The 17,067-nt window shown below is 40.6% G+C and overlaps 1 protein-coding gene across 12 annotated transcripts in view; it reads left to right on the top strand.

The window, feature by feature from the left end:
- Positions 1-17,067, top strand: part of frmd4a (FERM domain containing 4A) — a 158,533-nt gene that overhangs the window by 73,505 nt on the left and 67,961 nt on the right. For 3 of the 12 annotated variants that reach the window (XM_084124342.1, XM_084124335.1, XM_084124343.1), the window contains exon 1: positions 15,347-15,621. The exons of 5 other annotated variants lie outside the window; for them this stretch is intronic. In XM_084124342.1, coding sequence (XP_083980468.1) covers positions 15,481-15,621 — 141 coding nt within the window. In that variant the 5' untranslated portion in view covers positions 15,347-15,480. Of the gene's footprint in view, positions 1-3,037; positions 3,558-15,345; positions 15,622-17,067 lie in introns of those variants that run through there. 4 more of the 12 variants (XM_084124345.1, XM_084124347.1, XM_084124340.1 and 1 more) reach the window with 4 other exon arrangements.

Genomic DNA, 17,067 nt, shown 5'->3' with positions numbered 1-17,067 from the left:
ATTAAAGTCCTGTTTGTGGCACATTAGTATATATTAGTACACACCACCCATCTTGAGGAGTTTGCCCCCTCACATATACTAATGTGCCACAAACAGGACTTTAATATCACCAACCATTCCCATGTTATTACGGTGTATCCATATAAATGGCCCACCCTGTACTTTATTTCTCATAACTGCCTTCTTCCTCAAAATCTCTCAAAATATTTTTTCTTATTTTAAACTGTCACAATTACGTGTTTTATTTTTTACTCTGAAGTAGAGACTGTTTTCAATAGAAGGTGAACTGAAAAGATCATATTAAACTAAATTATGACTTTGGGTGCTGAAATAGTTTTTTAGCCGAATACCTTTACTGAGATTGAAGAAAAAAAGACAGGAAAAAAACAACAACACTAAAATGCTATAAAATCATAGAATACGGCTCATTTAAGTCTATGTTTTCTATAGTGAATATTTGAATATCCTTTGAATATTCTCTTCCGAAACAAATCAGTATTTCCAAAAACCATCTGCAGCACTTGATAACAGATATGTGCTTTATTTTAATGAGGAAAATTAAAGTGGCTGTTGATAATTTATAGACTCAATAACCCCAGGAGCGTTATCAATTTGCTTCACTGAAGTGAATTATTCCAACATGGCCAACAAACCCTTGCTCTCGGCGCTTGTGTTTTCCCTCTTTCTTGTTTCACTGTTCGCAGCCTCACCCTTTCCCACGTTAAGTATTTCAAAACCCTTTCCTTCTCCTTCTCCATCCAATTGGCTTCCGTTCGCACCAAAGTAGGTCTTATACCGAGTTCAAACCTCTGAGAAGAGCGTTGGTGTGGATAGATTTTTGTTTTGTTTGTGTGTGTGTGGGGAGGGTTTTAATTATGGAAATTTATGAAAACTGGCTCTGGATAACAGCCACACAGACTGCAATGGACGCCATCTGAGACACACACACACACACACACACACAGTGCCATGGGCTAAGATTACAGGGTGCTGTGTAAACAGGGTCTGGAAGATCCCCTGCAGTCCCAGAACAGAGGCAGAGCTCCAGAACTCCATTAGAACATCTCAGCAAGACTCGAGCAGCCTCCCCCATCCCCTGCCATACACACTCTTTTGTGTTATTGAGGGCGTTTAGAGATTTTATTTGTGTTATTATATTGGATAAATTGACTTAGCCAAACAGTAAGACTATGACAGGTTCATTTGAATGGTGACATGTTCACCTATTTGCTAAAATGGCCTGCTGTATCGGAGAAACTGCTCAGGCAGGTGTATATATACGGTATGTTTGTGAGTTAGTACCCGTACCCCCGGGCGTTTTATCCACTCTCGGGTTGTATTAAGAATGTCACGGTTACACAGGAAGTAATAGCTTGGTTTATAGTGTGTGAGTGGGGAGGGAACCAGCTCACACGTTGTGACAAATTTGATCAGTTCCCCTGTTCCCCATCTTGGTTTACCACAAAGGCATAATTTAGCTATAAAGAACTGTTCCTCTATATCCATAATATAAGGCAAGTGTGCAAAGAGCCGTCCAAAGTACCCTCGGTGACTTAGCAGTATGGTAAAAATAGAAACGGTTTTTAATATTCCTAATCTAGAGCAGCTACTGAATGAATGATGCTGAGCGGGAATTAGAAGGAAAGCTCCTCTCTCACTCTCTGTCCCTCTCTCTCTCTGAATAATTAAAGAGAGAGGGAGGGGGTGAGCGGGCCCCCCAATAGTGCCGAACGGGTCACCTTTCTGACTAGGGCCCTTAGAATCATCCCAGGGCTCAGAGTGTTTTTTTCGTGTGTTACTATGTGGTTGCTAGGGTGTTCTGTGTGTTGCTTACTGGCACAAGTCAAAAGAGCCTACCCTTTATGATGACATTTGCATGTTTTTTATAATTTAATGAGATGTGTTTTTGTATTTGATATTTATCTGAACTTTTATTAAATTCATCACAATGCATTCTGGGATTGCCTTGACCACAAGGGACCTATGCAGTGCTGCATTAGAAAATGGTCAAAACAATCTTAGAAGGCAGAATATCGTCACTGCCTACCTTTTGGAACATCCTTTGTGACAGGAGGAATAGTCCATCAGAATAGTTCACCCTAAAATTAAAATTCTGTCCAATTCTGTTCACCCCAAAATAATCATTCATCATTTACTCACCCTTATGTGAGTCCAGATATTTTGAAAATGTCCATACAATGAAAGTAAGTGGGGTCCAGTGTTATTTTGGACCCCATTGACTTCAATTCTAAGGACAAAAACAGAAGAAATATTGTTCAAATTTGTAAGTAAATCATACAGGTTTGGAACAACATGAGGGTGAATACATGAGGGTGAACACATGAAAGTAGACTTTACATTTTTGGTTCAATTATCCCTTTAAAATGATATATAGGCAAGGAGGCATGCAACTCACTGGAGGTTTCAAACCAAGATTGATTCCGATTGTTTCTTGAGCATTACAGGATTGTTCTTAAACTCTATTGTAAATATGACGATACGTCAAATCTTTCCAGTGCATTTTCCAGACAGACATCTCCCTAAAAAACCTACTTAATACTAGCTGTCTGCTTGCTTCATTTAGTTCTGAAGAGCAGAGAAGGACGGACAGGCGTTTAGTGCTGTTTTTAACAAGACGTGGTCCCTGTTAGGACATAAAGGCGATAATGTCCTACACACACATGCAGCGATCCCTAGTGTGTAATCTTGTTGGCAGCTTGAGGGTATTTTCCCTTTATATATATATATATATATATGTGTGTGTGTGTGTGTGTGTGTAGTCTGTCTGGTGAAAGCAGCCATGGGATTTACAGCTAATCTGAACAGCAGATGGCAAAACATCAGATATTCTGTTTGAGCAGGAGAATGGATATTTAACAACACTCTCACACACACTTTATCCCTCGTCATGAACAGTGACATATACAAAACAGCATGAACTTTGCTATATAAACACACATGTTCATTCTTGCATAGTGTCACGTGACCTACTGTGTGTGTATGTGATAATACTCATATTAATCCAGTGACCTGGATTGAGTTTGACTGGAGGAAGCGAGGCTGACGTATCTAGAACACACGCCATTCCACGACTACTTCCAGAGAGAGAGAGAGAGAGAGAGAGAGAGAGAGAGAGAGAGACAACAACCTCCCTCCCTTCTGCTCTCTCTCTCACTCACACACGCTTCTTGTAAGAAGGCAGTATGAAAGCTGCCACAGTATGGGCTAAAGACCATACTGAGGACACCCACTGCTGAAAGACACAGGCAAAACGAACAGAAAGAGTTCAAGAAACCACAACAAAGAAGGCACGGGCACATTTAAAGGGGGGAGAAAGGAAAGACAGGCTAGAAAATTGGAGGGAGGGAGCCGTGGAGACGGAGCGAGAGAGAGGAACAACCCGTCTGTCTGTGGCGGGACAGCAGACGCCGAACGCTCGCGGACCAGACGCTCACACACACACCATGGTGGTCCAGGCGGCTGTAACGCCCGGTAGGACCCGCAGGCTCCTGCTCAAGCTGCCGGTGGGGACGCTGAGGCGAAATAGCGAGGAGAGGGTAAGACGTGAGATGATCCTTGTGTGTGCACTTGCACTTGTGTGTTTCTGAATGCTGCTGGCTCAAGGTTATCAAGGACTGTCACTTGTGTGTTAGTTTGTGCAGCTGAGGCGAAAATTGAGATGATTAGCTGTTTATGCCTTGACATAATGGACGTGCACCTGCATGAATCCTTTGCACGAAATCTCTGTGTAATTCTCTGGGAATTGTGTTGGTTTAATGCTTCAGTTGGCTCTCATGAGGGACACTATCATCGCTATGGCTTTCTGAGGTCTATAGTTCGAATGACAGTCAAAAGTGTTGCATAATAGTGTTTGTTCACTGAAGATAACAGGCATCCACTAATCACCATGATTATCCCAAAACACGTAGCAGCCTGCCCAGTTATGTGAATCATGTTAGCAGACAAAACACTCATACACTACACTTCACGTGACTGTCATTTACTCGATCAGCCGCAAGGTAAAAGTTCTGTTCATACAGATGTGCGATGGTGCAATGATCAGTATGTGACTGTTCACACATGGTTTTGCTTTCTTTCTGTGTGTGGGTGTGTAGCCTACATTTCTCTATACATATGTGTGTGGGTGGACATTTTGGGCCATCAAAAGAACTAATAATTAAATAATCTCACCAAAAACTAAGAGATACAAAAACTATCACAAATGCAAATTAGCATGATGATATCAAGCCTACAGTACCGTGTCAGGCAGATCAAGTGGCCGTTATATAATAAAGTCATTATAGTTCTAAATAGTATTGATATTATTTATAACAGATAGACAAATGTGTCTAATTATGAAAATATTAACATGCATAATTAATAATAAATTGTTGATATTATTTAATTATATTTATGATTAATAATTCAAATATATATTAATTCAATCAAATCTAAAATCTTCACATGACATAAAAAGAACATGTACATCTCTTTGTGAAGTGGCCTACATTCATGGCTTTTACATGGCTTTTATTGTGTTGTGTACTAATTTGATTCCAGTCCCGCACTAAAATTGCAAGAAATGTTTAATATTTTACAGTGCCGTAGTACTCACTCTCTTTCTATCTTTCTCTCTTTTTGCGATGAGACGATGAGACAGATGTGTATAATTATAGCAGTTTGAATTATTGATTAGAGGATTTCCTCACGCACGTTACTTTTACTGCATCCCTGCAGAGTTCTCCTCCTCTTCGCTGTCTTTCTCGTTCACTCTGTCATTCTCGGTGGCCTGCGGCTGCCGGGAGTTTTAGTGGAGACACTTAGCTCTACATGCAAACTCACATGCAAAAACTGACTCGAAATACTGAACATTCTCCATAATATCCAACGCTGTGAGAGAGAATGTGAATCTGTGTGTGTGATTCTTCATTACAGTGAAAGGAGCTTTACAAAACTCTTGTTTCCACCGTCAGCAATGCTGAGCCGGCAGGCTGCAGAATCCATCCACTTAATTAATCTAACATGAATGCCGTTAGTGCACTCCACAAACTGTACCGTGACTAATGTGAGATTCTCTTGATAGCCGTTTTTAAAGGCTCCTCTCCATTGAATGCGTGTGCAAGCACGTGCCAGAATGGATACAGTAGTTAAGACTAAAGCTTCTTAGTTTTGGTCCTGACCAGCTGGAGGAGAGGAACATACTACCATCTGAGATACTACTTTACCTGCTGAGATAAGTTAACAAAAGAGATTGCCAACTTAATCTGAAGTCCTGCTGATAGAAACATGTTACATTAGATACCTGTGGGACATATATATATATTATTTGATCCCCTGCTGATTTTGTAAGTTCGCCCACTTACAAAGAAATGAAGGGTCTATAATATTTATGGTAAGTTTATTTTAATGGCTAGAGACAGAATATCAACCAAAAAATCCAGAAAAACACATTACATAAAGGTTGTAAATTGATCAGCATTTGATCAAGTGAAATAAGTATTTGATCCCCTACCAACCAGCAAGAATTCTGCCTCCCACAGATTGGTTATGTGCCCATGTAGAACACAGATTAGTCCTGTCACTTTAAGAAAGTACTCCTAATGTCAGTGGACACCTGTCCACAGAATCTGTATCTTCCATTCCAACCTCTCCACTACAATGGCCAATACGAAAAAGCTGTCAAACGTCAGGGACCAGATTGTAGACCTGCACAAGGCTGGAATGGGCTACAAGAGTGTCAGCAAGAAGCTTGGTGAGGAGACTTTTGTTGGTGTGATTATTCAGAAATGGAAGAAATATAAAATGAAAAATCAATTGCCCTCGGTCTGTAACTCCATGCAAGATCTTGCCTCATGGGGTAAGGATAATCATGAGAAAGGTGAGGGATCACCCCAGAACTACACGGGAGGAGCTTGTTAATGATCTCAAGGCAGTTGGGACCATAGTCACCAAGCAAACCATTGGTAACACACTACGCCACAATGGATTGAAATCCTGCAGCACCCGTGAGGTCCCCCTGCTCAAGAAGGCGCACATAGAAGCCCGTCTGAAGTTTGCCAATGAACATCTAATGATTCAGAGAAGGCTTGGGAGGAAGTGCTGTGGTCAGATGAGACCAAAATTGAGCTCTATGCCATCAACTCAACTCGTCGTGTTTGGAGGAAGAGAAATGCTGACTATGACCCCTAGAACACCATCCCTACAGTCAAGCACGGAGGTGGAAACATTATGCTCTGGGGCTGTTTCTCTGCTAAGGGTACAGGACGACTTCACTGTATCCAAGGGGCTGATGGACAGGGGTATGTACTGTAAAATCTTGTACGAGAACCTCTTTCCTTCAGCCAGAACACTGAAGATCGGTCTTCCATCATGACAATGACCCAAAACATACCGCCAAGGCAACAAAGGAGTGACTCAAGAAGCACATTAAGGTCTTGCAGTGGCCTAGCCAGTCTCCAGACCTTAATCCTATAGAAAATCTGTGGAGGGAGCTGAAACTTTGAGTTGCCAAGCGACAGCCAAGAAACCTTAAGGATTTAGAGAGTATCTGTAAAGAGGAGTGGACCAAAATCCCTCCTGAGATGTGTGCAAACCTGGTGACCAACTACAAGAAACGTCTTGCCTCTGTGCTTGCCAACAAAGGTTTCTCCACCAAGTACTAAGGCATGTTTTGCTTGGGGATTGATTTGCATTTCACTTACTGAAATGCAAATCAATTTATAACCTTAATATAATGTGTTTTTTTCTGGATTTTTTTGGTTGATATTTTGAACCTACCATAAAAATTATAGACCCTTTAATTTCTTTGTAAGTGGGCGAACGTACAAAATCAGTAGGGGATCAAATAATTATTTCCCCCACTGTTATATATATATATCTCCATCTGCAGAATTCCATCTCACAATTTATTGCCCACTCTCCCATTTTCTCTCACAGTTCTCCAGCTGTCTGTTTCAAGAAGGCATGTTTAATCCATCGTATGTCCATATGGGTCATAACCAGGGTGCAGATGCCTACCATCCTGTTTAACCATCAGAGCTGTCAATCAGAGGACCACCGAAGAAGCATGGTTCATTCAACCAAAATCTGTCCTGACTGATGAGTTGAATTATATGAAGCTGCCAATCATCCAAAATCTGTTCACTTTTAGACTAATGAAACACGATGGAAGTCCATGCCTTGTGTTTTCATTAGAACGTGTCTTCGGGCTGTTCAGTGCCTTTAAGAGGCAGCGCTGGTCTCAATAAAGGGATGTGGTGTGTTGTGTGTCTGTCTCACTGGGTTGCGTTGATTGGCTCTTTTGAAACACGGTTGTAATTTAGGGATTTCCTGTGAGGATTGCAGGTTTTTTGGGGGAACGGCAGCGGTTGATAAGGCATAACCATTGGTATTAGCAGACAAAGCGATTTAATCAAAGGAACAAGGGCTTCATTCTCCTTCTCTGATTAACGGGCTTCTCAAACTCCCCTCCTTCCCCTCATTGTTTTTTTCCCTTCCCCTTTTCTTTTGTTTTTATGCTCTGCCATCTCTCATTTTCATCTGTTTGAGTGATTTTGACTTACAGCTCCCACAGACAGCAGACATACACCACAGGATAATCACAGAGTGAGACAGACTTTGTCAGAGAGAACAAGTTGTTTTGAATCTCACAAAAACATGTCCACGTTTACTCTAAAATCAAACAGAGAAAAAAAAAGCTATTATATTATTATTATTTTACAATTATTTTCATGATCTTGAATGCACATTTTCTCCCAAATTCTCATTACTACCTGATGAAATACAATTATATAAAATACTTTCAGGGATCCAGAGACTTGGTTGAAATGAACCTTATGAAATGATTTATTACTATTATTATTAGAAGTATTAAAAGCAGTGCAACAAATATTACTTTTATGTATAAATACGTTTATTAAATTTTTATACAAAAACAATTTTGTGATATATATATATATATATATATATATATATATACTGTATACTCTACAGTTCAAAAGTTTGAGATTTTTAAAAAATATTTTTGGCAGAAATCTCTGATCAGTTGTGCTGCTTATTATTTTTGTGGAAACTGTGATGCATTTTTTTCAGGATACTTTGATGTATAGAAAGTTCAAAAGAACAGCATTTATTTGAAACAAAAACCTTTTGTAACATTATGTCTTTGAAGACATATGTCTTTACTGTCAGTTTTGATCTATTTATAAATGTATTCATTTCATTAAAGAAAATCTTACTGACCCCAAAACTTTGAACAGTGAATAGTGTAAATATAAATAAATAGAATTATAAATAAAAAAATATAAAATATTAAAATGATCAATTATAATATGTAATGAAATATATTTTTGCATTACATTAATAAGAATTGAAGGGGAAATGCATTTAAGTGTCATGAAAATAATGTCACAATTCAAAAACCGTAATGGTCTATAAACAGTCCTCATTTTCTTTAAGCCAGATATTAGTTTCTTATTCTTATGGTTTCAGGGTAAAATATCACCTGTACATGTTCTAGGTGGGGTTCACTCTTCAAAACACAATGATTAGACTCCTAATAACTTAATAGAGTAATTTGAATTGAATACGTGTGTGTGTTTGTGAATGTGTGATGTTTCTTCACAGTAATCATGTAGCTGGAGGGCTTTCCATAAGAGTAAAGTTTTTTACGTTTGCTGGACATTTGTAACAGAAAAATATGCTCTGCTTCATTACTCTGAGACAATGAAAGAAGCCCTAGCTTTCTCTCTTTTGCCCTCTTACCCTCCACTCATCTCTCTTCACACCTCCTTCATCTGCCCTACTCTCTTACCCACATAATTCTATCATTCATTTACCTTTTCATGCTCCTCTGTTTTATTTCCTATCCTTTCAGCTTCCCACTTCCTTCCTCTCCTCCTCCTCATTTCCTCTTTTTGAGGTCGAGTTACAAATTTATCTCAGCATGTTCTTCTGCTGTGATATGGTGTGACCAGTTGCAGCTTTCGAAGCCAGATTTCCAATCCAGTGCTCTTAGCGAAACAACAGTAGCAGTTTGGCTGTGGAAAACTGTTCATGTTTAGTGGGCTGCCGGGGTTCTCCTTGGAGACCCTTTGTTGCATTGAGTGGAATCACTCCTCTCTCTCTCTCTGTGTGTGTGTGTGTGTGTGTGTGTGTGTGTGTGTGTGTGTGTGTGTGTGTGTGTGTGTGTGTGTGTGTGTCTTTAATTGGGTCTTGTTTTGTGTGCTCCATAGAGTTTGTCTCTGGGCAGTGTGCTAACTCTCGGCTGCTCGGCTAAAGCAAAGTGCTAATTGAGGCTTGTTAAATTTAACCGTTCTGTTGCCTCCCATTAGGAAGCAGGTCAGGCATGATGTAGACAAAATCTGGATTAATATGCAAGTATGTGCTTGAGCTTGTGTAATGTCAGCTGTTCTTTAAAATGCTCAGAAGTAGCACATTTACTTTTGCTAATGCACTTGTGCCATGTCTGAAATCAAGAATGTGTAGAAGTGTGTGTGTTGTATTGTCTTTATTGATTTAGACCAGATTCTGTGCAAGTTCTCAAACGCAAATGCTACAAGCTATTGCCATTCATTTCATGTGTTGTGTTGTTTAATTTTGAAATGTTTCATACTTGAAATTACCTTTAACTGCCTCTGGTCAAATACTGTCATGGCATGAACTCTTTGAAGAAAATCTTGCTGATCAAGTTTAAGTTTAATGGCACATTTGAAAGAAACTATCACTCTGTGAGTTTTGTTTCCTGCTGAAAAAGATAATAATAATAATTTTGTACCAGCCAAAGATTATTGTCTGGTCTTAGCTAGTCTCCCAGCCTGGCCAGGCTGTACTTTTGACTGGTTTTTAGAAGGATTTTGTGGGATTTTCCGCTGTAGACTAGCTTGGCCAGATTGAGAAACCAGCTCAAATCAGGTAAGACCAGCAAACCAGCTTATAATTTAAAGTTGACAAAGTGGAAATTCACCTGATCTTATTGTTAATTATTAATCCATTATGTTTCATTTCTTAAAACTGTGAGTTTTTTTTTTTTTTTTTCATTTTATCAAAATGTCATCCATTCAATCAACAACCAATGGATAAAACCTAGTCTTTCTACTTTTTTTCTACTTTAATACTTTTTTATGCATGTCACAATATGCAAGCAAAAATGTGATGCTACTTATATTAAATTGTGACTTTACACAAGTTGTTTTTTTTCTCAGTAGAGTTGCCAACATTAAAGCATCAGTGCCTTCATATTTATGGCCTCTGGCAGAGTTGATGAGTCTATCTAAGTAAACATCCAAATATTTTTTACTAATGACATCTAGTTGATAAATCGATCATTTAAAACAGGCGAATCATCATCATGTACTAGCTTTTTCACTTGCGCCCTCAAGAAATCCAGACATAGGCACGCACACACCAAGCTGCCGCTATCATTTTTATTGTCTTCCTCTCCATTTAGACATCCCCTCAAGCTCAAACTGATCTTCAGAGGAAAAAGCATCCCTTAACACACACACACACACACACACATGCCCATGCACACATATACCCCTCACAGACTTCAGCATGCGAATGCTGCAATATCAGCTGCCCTAGAGCAGTCTGAGGAATAGAAATGAATTCCTCCTTACACACACACACACACACACACACACACACACACACACACACTTTCTCATATCAGTGGAAGATTTCAAGTGTGTTCTGAATGCTTTGAATCACCTAATATATGTTAGAATGGAATGCAGCTCAGCCACACACACACACACACACACAATCTCTTTCATGTCTGAGAAAATAAAGCTTTTTTAAATGACTCCAACCTCTATGTGAACTTGACGTCTACTGGACTGGTTTCAATTCAATTTCAATCTCATGTTCTGTTCCCAGAAACACCAGTGCATGGTCCCAAGGTCAGCTGGGGTCACATTCGTCCCCCAAAACAGGATGCATCACCCCCCAAAATGTCCCAAATGTTCCTTAGACATGAACAAGTACAGAGCTTTGTGCTAAAAATAAGAGTAGAGAATGGATCATTTCACATGCACTGGAACAGGCCTGTCATAGAGCATTATACACAACCACACATACATTTTGACTCATCTTTCTCACTCAATAGACTATTCATGTCATTCTGGGGGGGTGTGATGGTGCGCCTGGGTATTTAGGGAGGAAATGCATGTGCTTTCTGCTGGTGGCCTTGGATTGGAGTTACACCAGGCTTAATTCAACCGGCTCAGCGCGTGTGTGTGTGCGGCCGCCTCCTCTGCGCTCTCGTGGGTTTGCGCTATTATATTATAATCCTCATAAATATTTATGCTCACAGAAAGATTCAGGAGCAAACACTTATTAGCCTATATGCAGAATGAAGTAGGTCAGCGCGCGCACGTGCACTCTCACATACATATATGCAAGTGCACATAAACTTCAAACAGCTTTGGTGCACTGAGACAGCAAGTCTCTCTCCCCCTCTCTCTCTCCCTTTTACAACTCTATTTCTCTTTTTTACTTCTGTCACATGGTACTGAAGATGCCAGAGGTTCTTTGTGTGTGTGTGTGTGTGTGTGTGTGTGTGTGTGTGTGTGTGTGTGTGTGTGTGTGTGTGTGTGTGTGTGTGTGTGCCGTGCTTGTGCATGAGCATTGTGTAAAATCACTGAATACCACAGCATTTCCCTGGGTTTCAGAAGATAGACTGCATACACACAGACACACACACACACACACACACACACACACAAGTTTGAGAACTACCACCTTTTTAAATATTTGATCCTCTTCCTCCACACAATAGCCGCTCACACACGTTCACACGTCTAAATGACATTCTCACCTCTTACCCCTCAGAAAGAAGCACCTGGTGACTCATAAAGAATCACGAATTAAGGAACATGAATTCTGAACACAGCAGGAAACTAAGGACGCTGCATGTTTCACGGATGCTGCTTTATTGTTAGACAACTTGTTTTTTTATGCCCTCATTTCCTTCAAAGAAAAAACACATTACTTCCATGCGCAACCTTCACAACATCACACAAATCTTTTTTTGTTGTTTTTTTTGTCCAAATTTCTTCTCCTTCTTCTCCTAGTGACCACATAGCAACACCCTAGTGTCATGCAGTAACTTTTGTTTGGGCAAACACTGCTCATTTTCATTAATCTTGGTTTGCTTTTTTTTTGGCAGCATTTCCCAGAAGAAACACACAGATTTGACATCATTTTACACAGAAACCTCCAACGCAATAATTTTCATCAAATTAATTTGAAATTCATGTGTTTTCTCAAAGGATCTGTTTTTTTTTGTTTGTTTTTTTTTTTCACATTGAACAGAATTCAAGGAGAAACATCTGCATTTTGTAACAGGTCATTAAACATTCAGTCAAAGCTATTGAGACGGTTCTTAGGAATTCTGTTTCTCTCTCTCTCTATCTCTCTCTCTCTCTCTGTCTCTCTCTCTCTCTCTCTCTTTCTCCCCATCATGCACCTTCATGAATACTCTCACATTTATGCTTTACAGTAGTACTATCACTCTTCACATCAGGTTGCACAAATCAATATGCATGGCAGGAAAGTAGCATGAATGAGTTATTGTAATTCTTTACCCTGCTGTCCTGGTTCTATAGGCCTGTATTTACCCCTCAGTACCACTTCTGCAGCATGCAGACAAATAGAAGTGCATGTGCTTCTGTGCTCATTCATTAGACTCCAGCTGTCAGTGACTTTAAGTGAATGAGGTTTGGTGTCACACAGTGTCATTACACTCTCTGTACGCATATGATTTTACTATTGTAAACAAGTGCATTTCTCTCCCTGCACCACAGAAATGTTTAAGTTAGTCTTTGTGTAGCCTTGTAAATCCTTGCAGTGTATCACCATGGTTTCTATATTTTCTTTCAAAATGGCTAATACCAAGTTATGTTACATTATTTTTGTGTGGTATTTTAGCTGAAACTATGGTTACCAAGTTAAAACTTTATAAGGGATCACAAAACAGTCATGTTTAAATTTAAATTTTAAACATTATTCCAAATTTTATCTAGTCAGGTATTGTTTTTCTTCATCATAGATATTGATGTGTGCATGTTTTATCATATGCCACCCCAGCATCAATATGAAAATCCCATGAATCTCTTTTAAGACAGGAGGCGATTTTAATCAAGATCAGAGGGTTTGCTTACGCTGTTGTTACGCTATTGACTAAGGCTTTCTGTTCAATTACAGAAAGAAAAATGTGTGCTGTGTTCAAATAAGAGGCAATGTAAATCACTGTATCTGGTGTTTAGTCGGAGTGCAAGAGTTAGTCGAAAAGCAAGAGAAAGAAGCCCCCACACCCAGACTATACTGCCCCCTCACTTGGACTATCCTGCCCCCTCACTCGGACTATCTTGCCCCCTCACCCGGAATATCCTGCCCCCTCACTCGGACTATCCTGCTCCCTCACTCGGACTATCCTGCCCCCTCACTTGGACTATCCTGCCCCCTCACTCGGACTATCCTGCCCACTCACTTGGACTATCCTGTCCACTTACTTGAACTATCCTGCCCCCTCACCTGGACTATGCTGCCCCCTCACTCGGACTATCCTGCGCCCTCACTCTGACTATCCTGCCCCCTCACTCGGACTATCCTGCCCCCTCACCTGGACTATGCTGCCCCCTCACTCGGACTATCCTGCCCCCTCACTCGGACTATCCTGCCCACTCACTTGGACTATCCTGTCCCCTCACTCGGACTATCCTGCCCCCTCACTCAGACTATCCTGCCCCCTCACTCGGACTATCCTGCCCACTCACTTGGACTATCCTGTCCCCTCACTCAGACTATCCTGCCCCCTCACTCGGACTATCCTGCCCCCTCACTCAGACTATCCTGCCCCCTCACTCGGACTATCCTGCCCCCTCACTCGGACTATCCTGCCCCCTCACTTGGACTATCTTGCCCACTCACTTGGACTATCCTGTCCACTTACTCGAACTATCCTGCCCCCTCACCTGGACTATCCTGCCCCCTCACTCGGACTATCCTGCCCACTTAGTTGGGCTATCCTTCCCCCTCACCCGGATTATCCTGCCCACTTAGTTGGGCTATCCTTCCCCCTCATCCGAACTATCCTGCGCCCTCACTCGGACTATCCTGCCCACGTACTTGGACTATTCTGCCCCCCCACCAGGACTATCCTGATCCCTCACCCGGGCTATCCTGCCCCCTCACCAGGACTATCCAGTCCCCTCAGTCAAGATGAATGAGAAAATGGATTTTAATGATGAAATAGAATAGACAACTTCACAATCACAATTGCCAAGTTCATATGCTTTCTAGCATTAATTTTGGCCTACTAAAGCAATATTTTAGGACTGTCAGTTTCGCAAAGTCACATTTTGATTGACACATTAAATGTAGTTCCAAATGTAGGTTCAGTCCTGTTAATCATCATTAAGAGCATATATAAACAGCAGTCACTGTGTCAGTTTAGCTGTGTTTAGCCAAGCCTCGGGTTCGAGCCTCCTTCGAGGACAGCAAGCCAGGTTTGTTTACCATTAACTATTAAGACTGAATGGGCAGGCGAACTTGTGAACCTACGGACTTCCTGCTCCACAAAGAATGCAGCTCTACTTCGCGTTACGTCATTGTCCTCTTTCATTACTTTAGACGCCCCTCTTCAGTGCTCTACTTGCGCCTGCTCTGCTAACTAGCACTGTCAAAAAGTGTATGAATTGTTCAGGACAGTTTTTGAACTATTTTGGGGTTGTGGGAGGGGTAAATGTTTGTCGGTTAGTCTGTAGTTTAGTGACTGGATCTGGATAGGGCACATGGTCCCTTGAGAACTTTGGCACAAATGACATGTCCCACTCCAAAACTTTGGAATCTGGACGTCATCCTAACCATTTATGGAAAAACGAGTTTTCAACTCCCATGAGTTGTTCTGTCTGCTGCTCTACCATACTGGGAAAGCTGAGACACACATATCGGGTATCTCTTCAGTGGCCCGGGGTTGATGAACCCGAGCAGGATCTGTCTTGCAGGGAGGGACAACTGTCCTTCACTCTGCCCTAGATGGGCGTCTCAGAGCATTGTGTGAGCTTAAAACCCCTCAATGCCCTGCTCTGGGACTGTTGCTTTAAAACAAACAAACAAGTAGGGGAGAGGGAGAGAGAACGACTGAGAAAAGGAGAGAGGGACCAATGGTGCTTTCTATGTGGGAATGTTTGTGTTGGGCGAACCAAGAGCTGTTATTCTGGGAATTTGTCCTGCAGTGGAGAGAGAGAGACCAGTGAGACCGAATTCATTTCCAAGACGAGATTTGAGTCACACAGAAGTCACAATCTCAGTCTCCCATGGGGCATTTTTAAGGATTAAAGGAAGAAGAGATGAGAAAATGAAAGAGGAGAACACAAAAGGGAGACCAACATTACCTGGGGACCTGTTCTCCCACACACACCTGTGCTGAGAAGGGATTATTTGACCACACACCTGTGTACCTGTGTGTTTGTCATCATGGAGGCGATGCTCATGAGTCTGGGAGAGAGTGTGTGTGTGAGGCACAGTGCATTATGGGATGTGACCTCAGCCGCCCTCAGAAGATTAAGGCATACGCATCTCAGAGCTCCTGACATCCTGGTCCGTGCCGTCTATCAGGTATGAACAGCAGGCTAGTGTGCCTGTGTGTATGTTAGTGTGTGTGTTCTTGGTCACTTTCAGTATGGCAAAAATTATTTTTTATTAAAATTATTTATTTATATTTGTATGCAAAATATTTAACTGTATCAATATTAGCTCATAGTTGAACACTTTTCACATGTAAATTGTCTCACACTATTACAAACATGAATGGCAACTTTTTTTAAATAAATAATTTTTTTAAATGGCATGTATTTTTTTTATATATATATATAAAAGAAATATTAATTGGTATTCTAAATAAAATGTTTTATTATTTTATAAAATGTTTTATTTAATTTATTTATATAAAATATTTAATCATTAAACTCTTAAGCTCATACTGAGAATAGTGATTTGAATAAACCTTAAGTACTTAATCTAAGTACTTTCGCGTGTAACTTGTCTCGCACCATTTGTTTGTACAGACATGAATGATACCTTAAATCTGACGGAGAATTTCGCCTTGCAGACAGTAAAATGGGTGAAAGGGAGAATTAACCATATCTAGAGACCAGAATATCATAAAAACTTGGGGAAGGGCTCATCTGACCCACATAGCACTACATAGCAACACCCTGGCAACTATCCACAACACCCTAGTGAGTTTTGCATGGACAAGCACTACTCACATTTTGCTCACAAAATGTAAAACTCTAGAGGTTTTGTCATCCTGTTTAAATTCATTTCTCAGGACATTGTGTGCACCATAAAGCGCATTAGTGTTGCTATGATGGTTTCTATGGGTTTGAGTCACCCACTGTCTCACGGTCATGAAAACAGCTCTCCAAAGGAGTCTACGGTTCCATCTATCTGTATGTGAGTGTGTGAGCGAGAGAGATCAGTATTCAGGTTGTGTCTCTCTTCTACCTTCCTACTGTGTGAACAGGACAGACCAAACTGAAGCAGACAAATCTCAAAGTTTTCCATCTCGCTGTGACATACCTGAATAAATGATAGCAAAAGTGTTTGTGTGTTCCAGGGTTGTATGTATGTATGACAGGCTGCTGCTATAGTAACAGAGCCTACAGAAACAGAGCCTCTATCTATCTATCCATTCTGATTTTATATTTAAATACTTCATATTTAGGTAAACTATACTTCAAAAGTATACATTCTTCCCTAAGAGCTGTACATGCAGATGAAAAGCCAAGTGACTTTTAACCCTCTTCATCGATCATTTGACCACTTGAATCTCAAGATTACAAAAAGAAACAACAGCCCTGTATAACCTATGAGGTAACCTCACAGAGACCACCCAAAATGACCTTTGAGTTTGGCCAGAGGGTGTTCTCTGTGTCTGCAGTGTAATTTATGGTGTTATTGTCTATAAAATCAAACACACACAGACACACTCACAAACACACACACACACGCATTGTGACAATAATGGCTTTAGCATAGCTAGTAAATATGATGAACATT

This window comes from Abramis brama (genome assembly GCF_963993115.1).
Source record: "Abramis brama genome assembly, chromosome: 9".
NCBI classification, from domain to species: domain Eukaryota; kingdom Metazoa; phylum Chordata; class Actinopteri; order Cypriniformes; family Leuciscidae; genus Abramis; species Abramis brama.
This window is presented reverse-complemented; position numbering and strand designations above follow the sequence as displayed.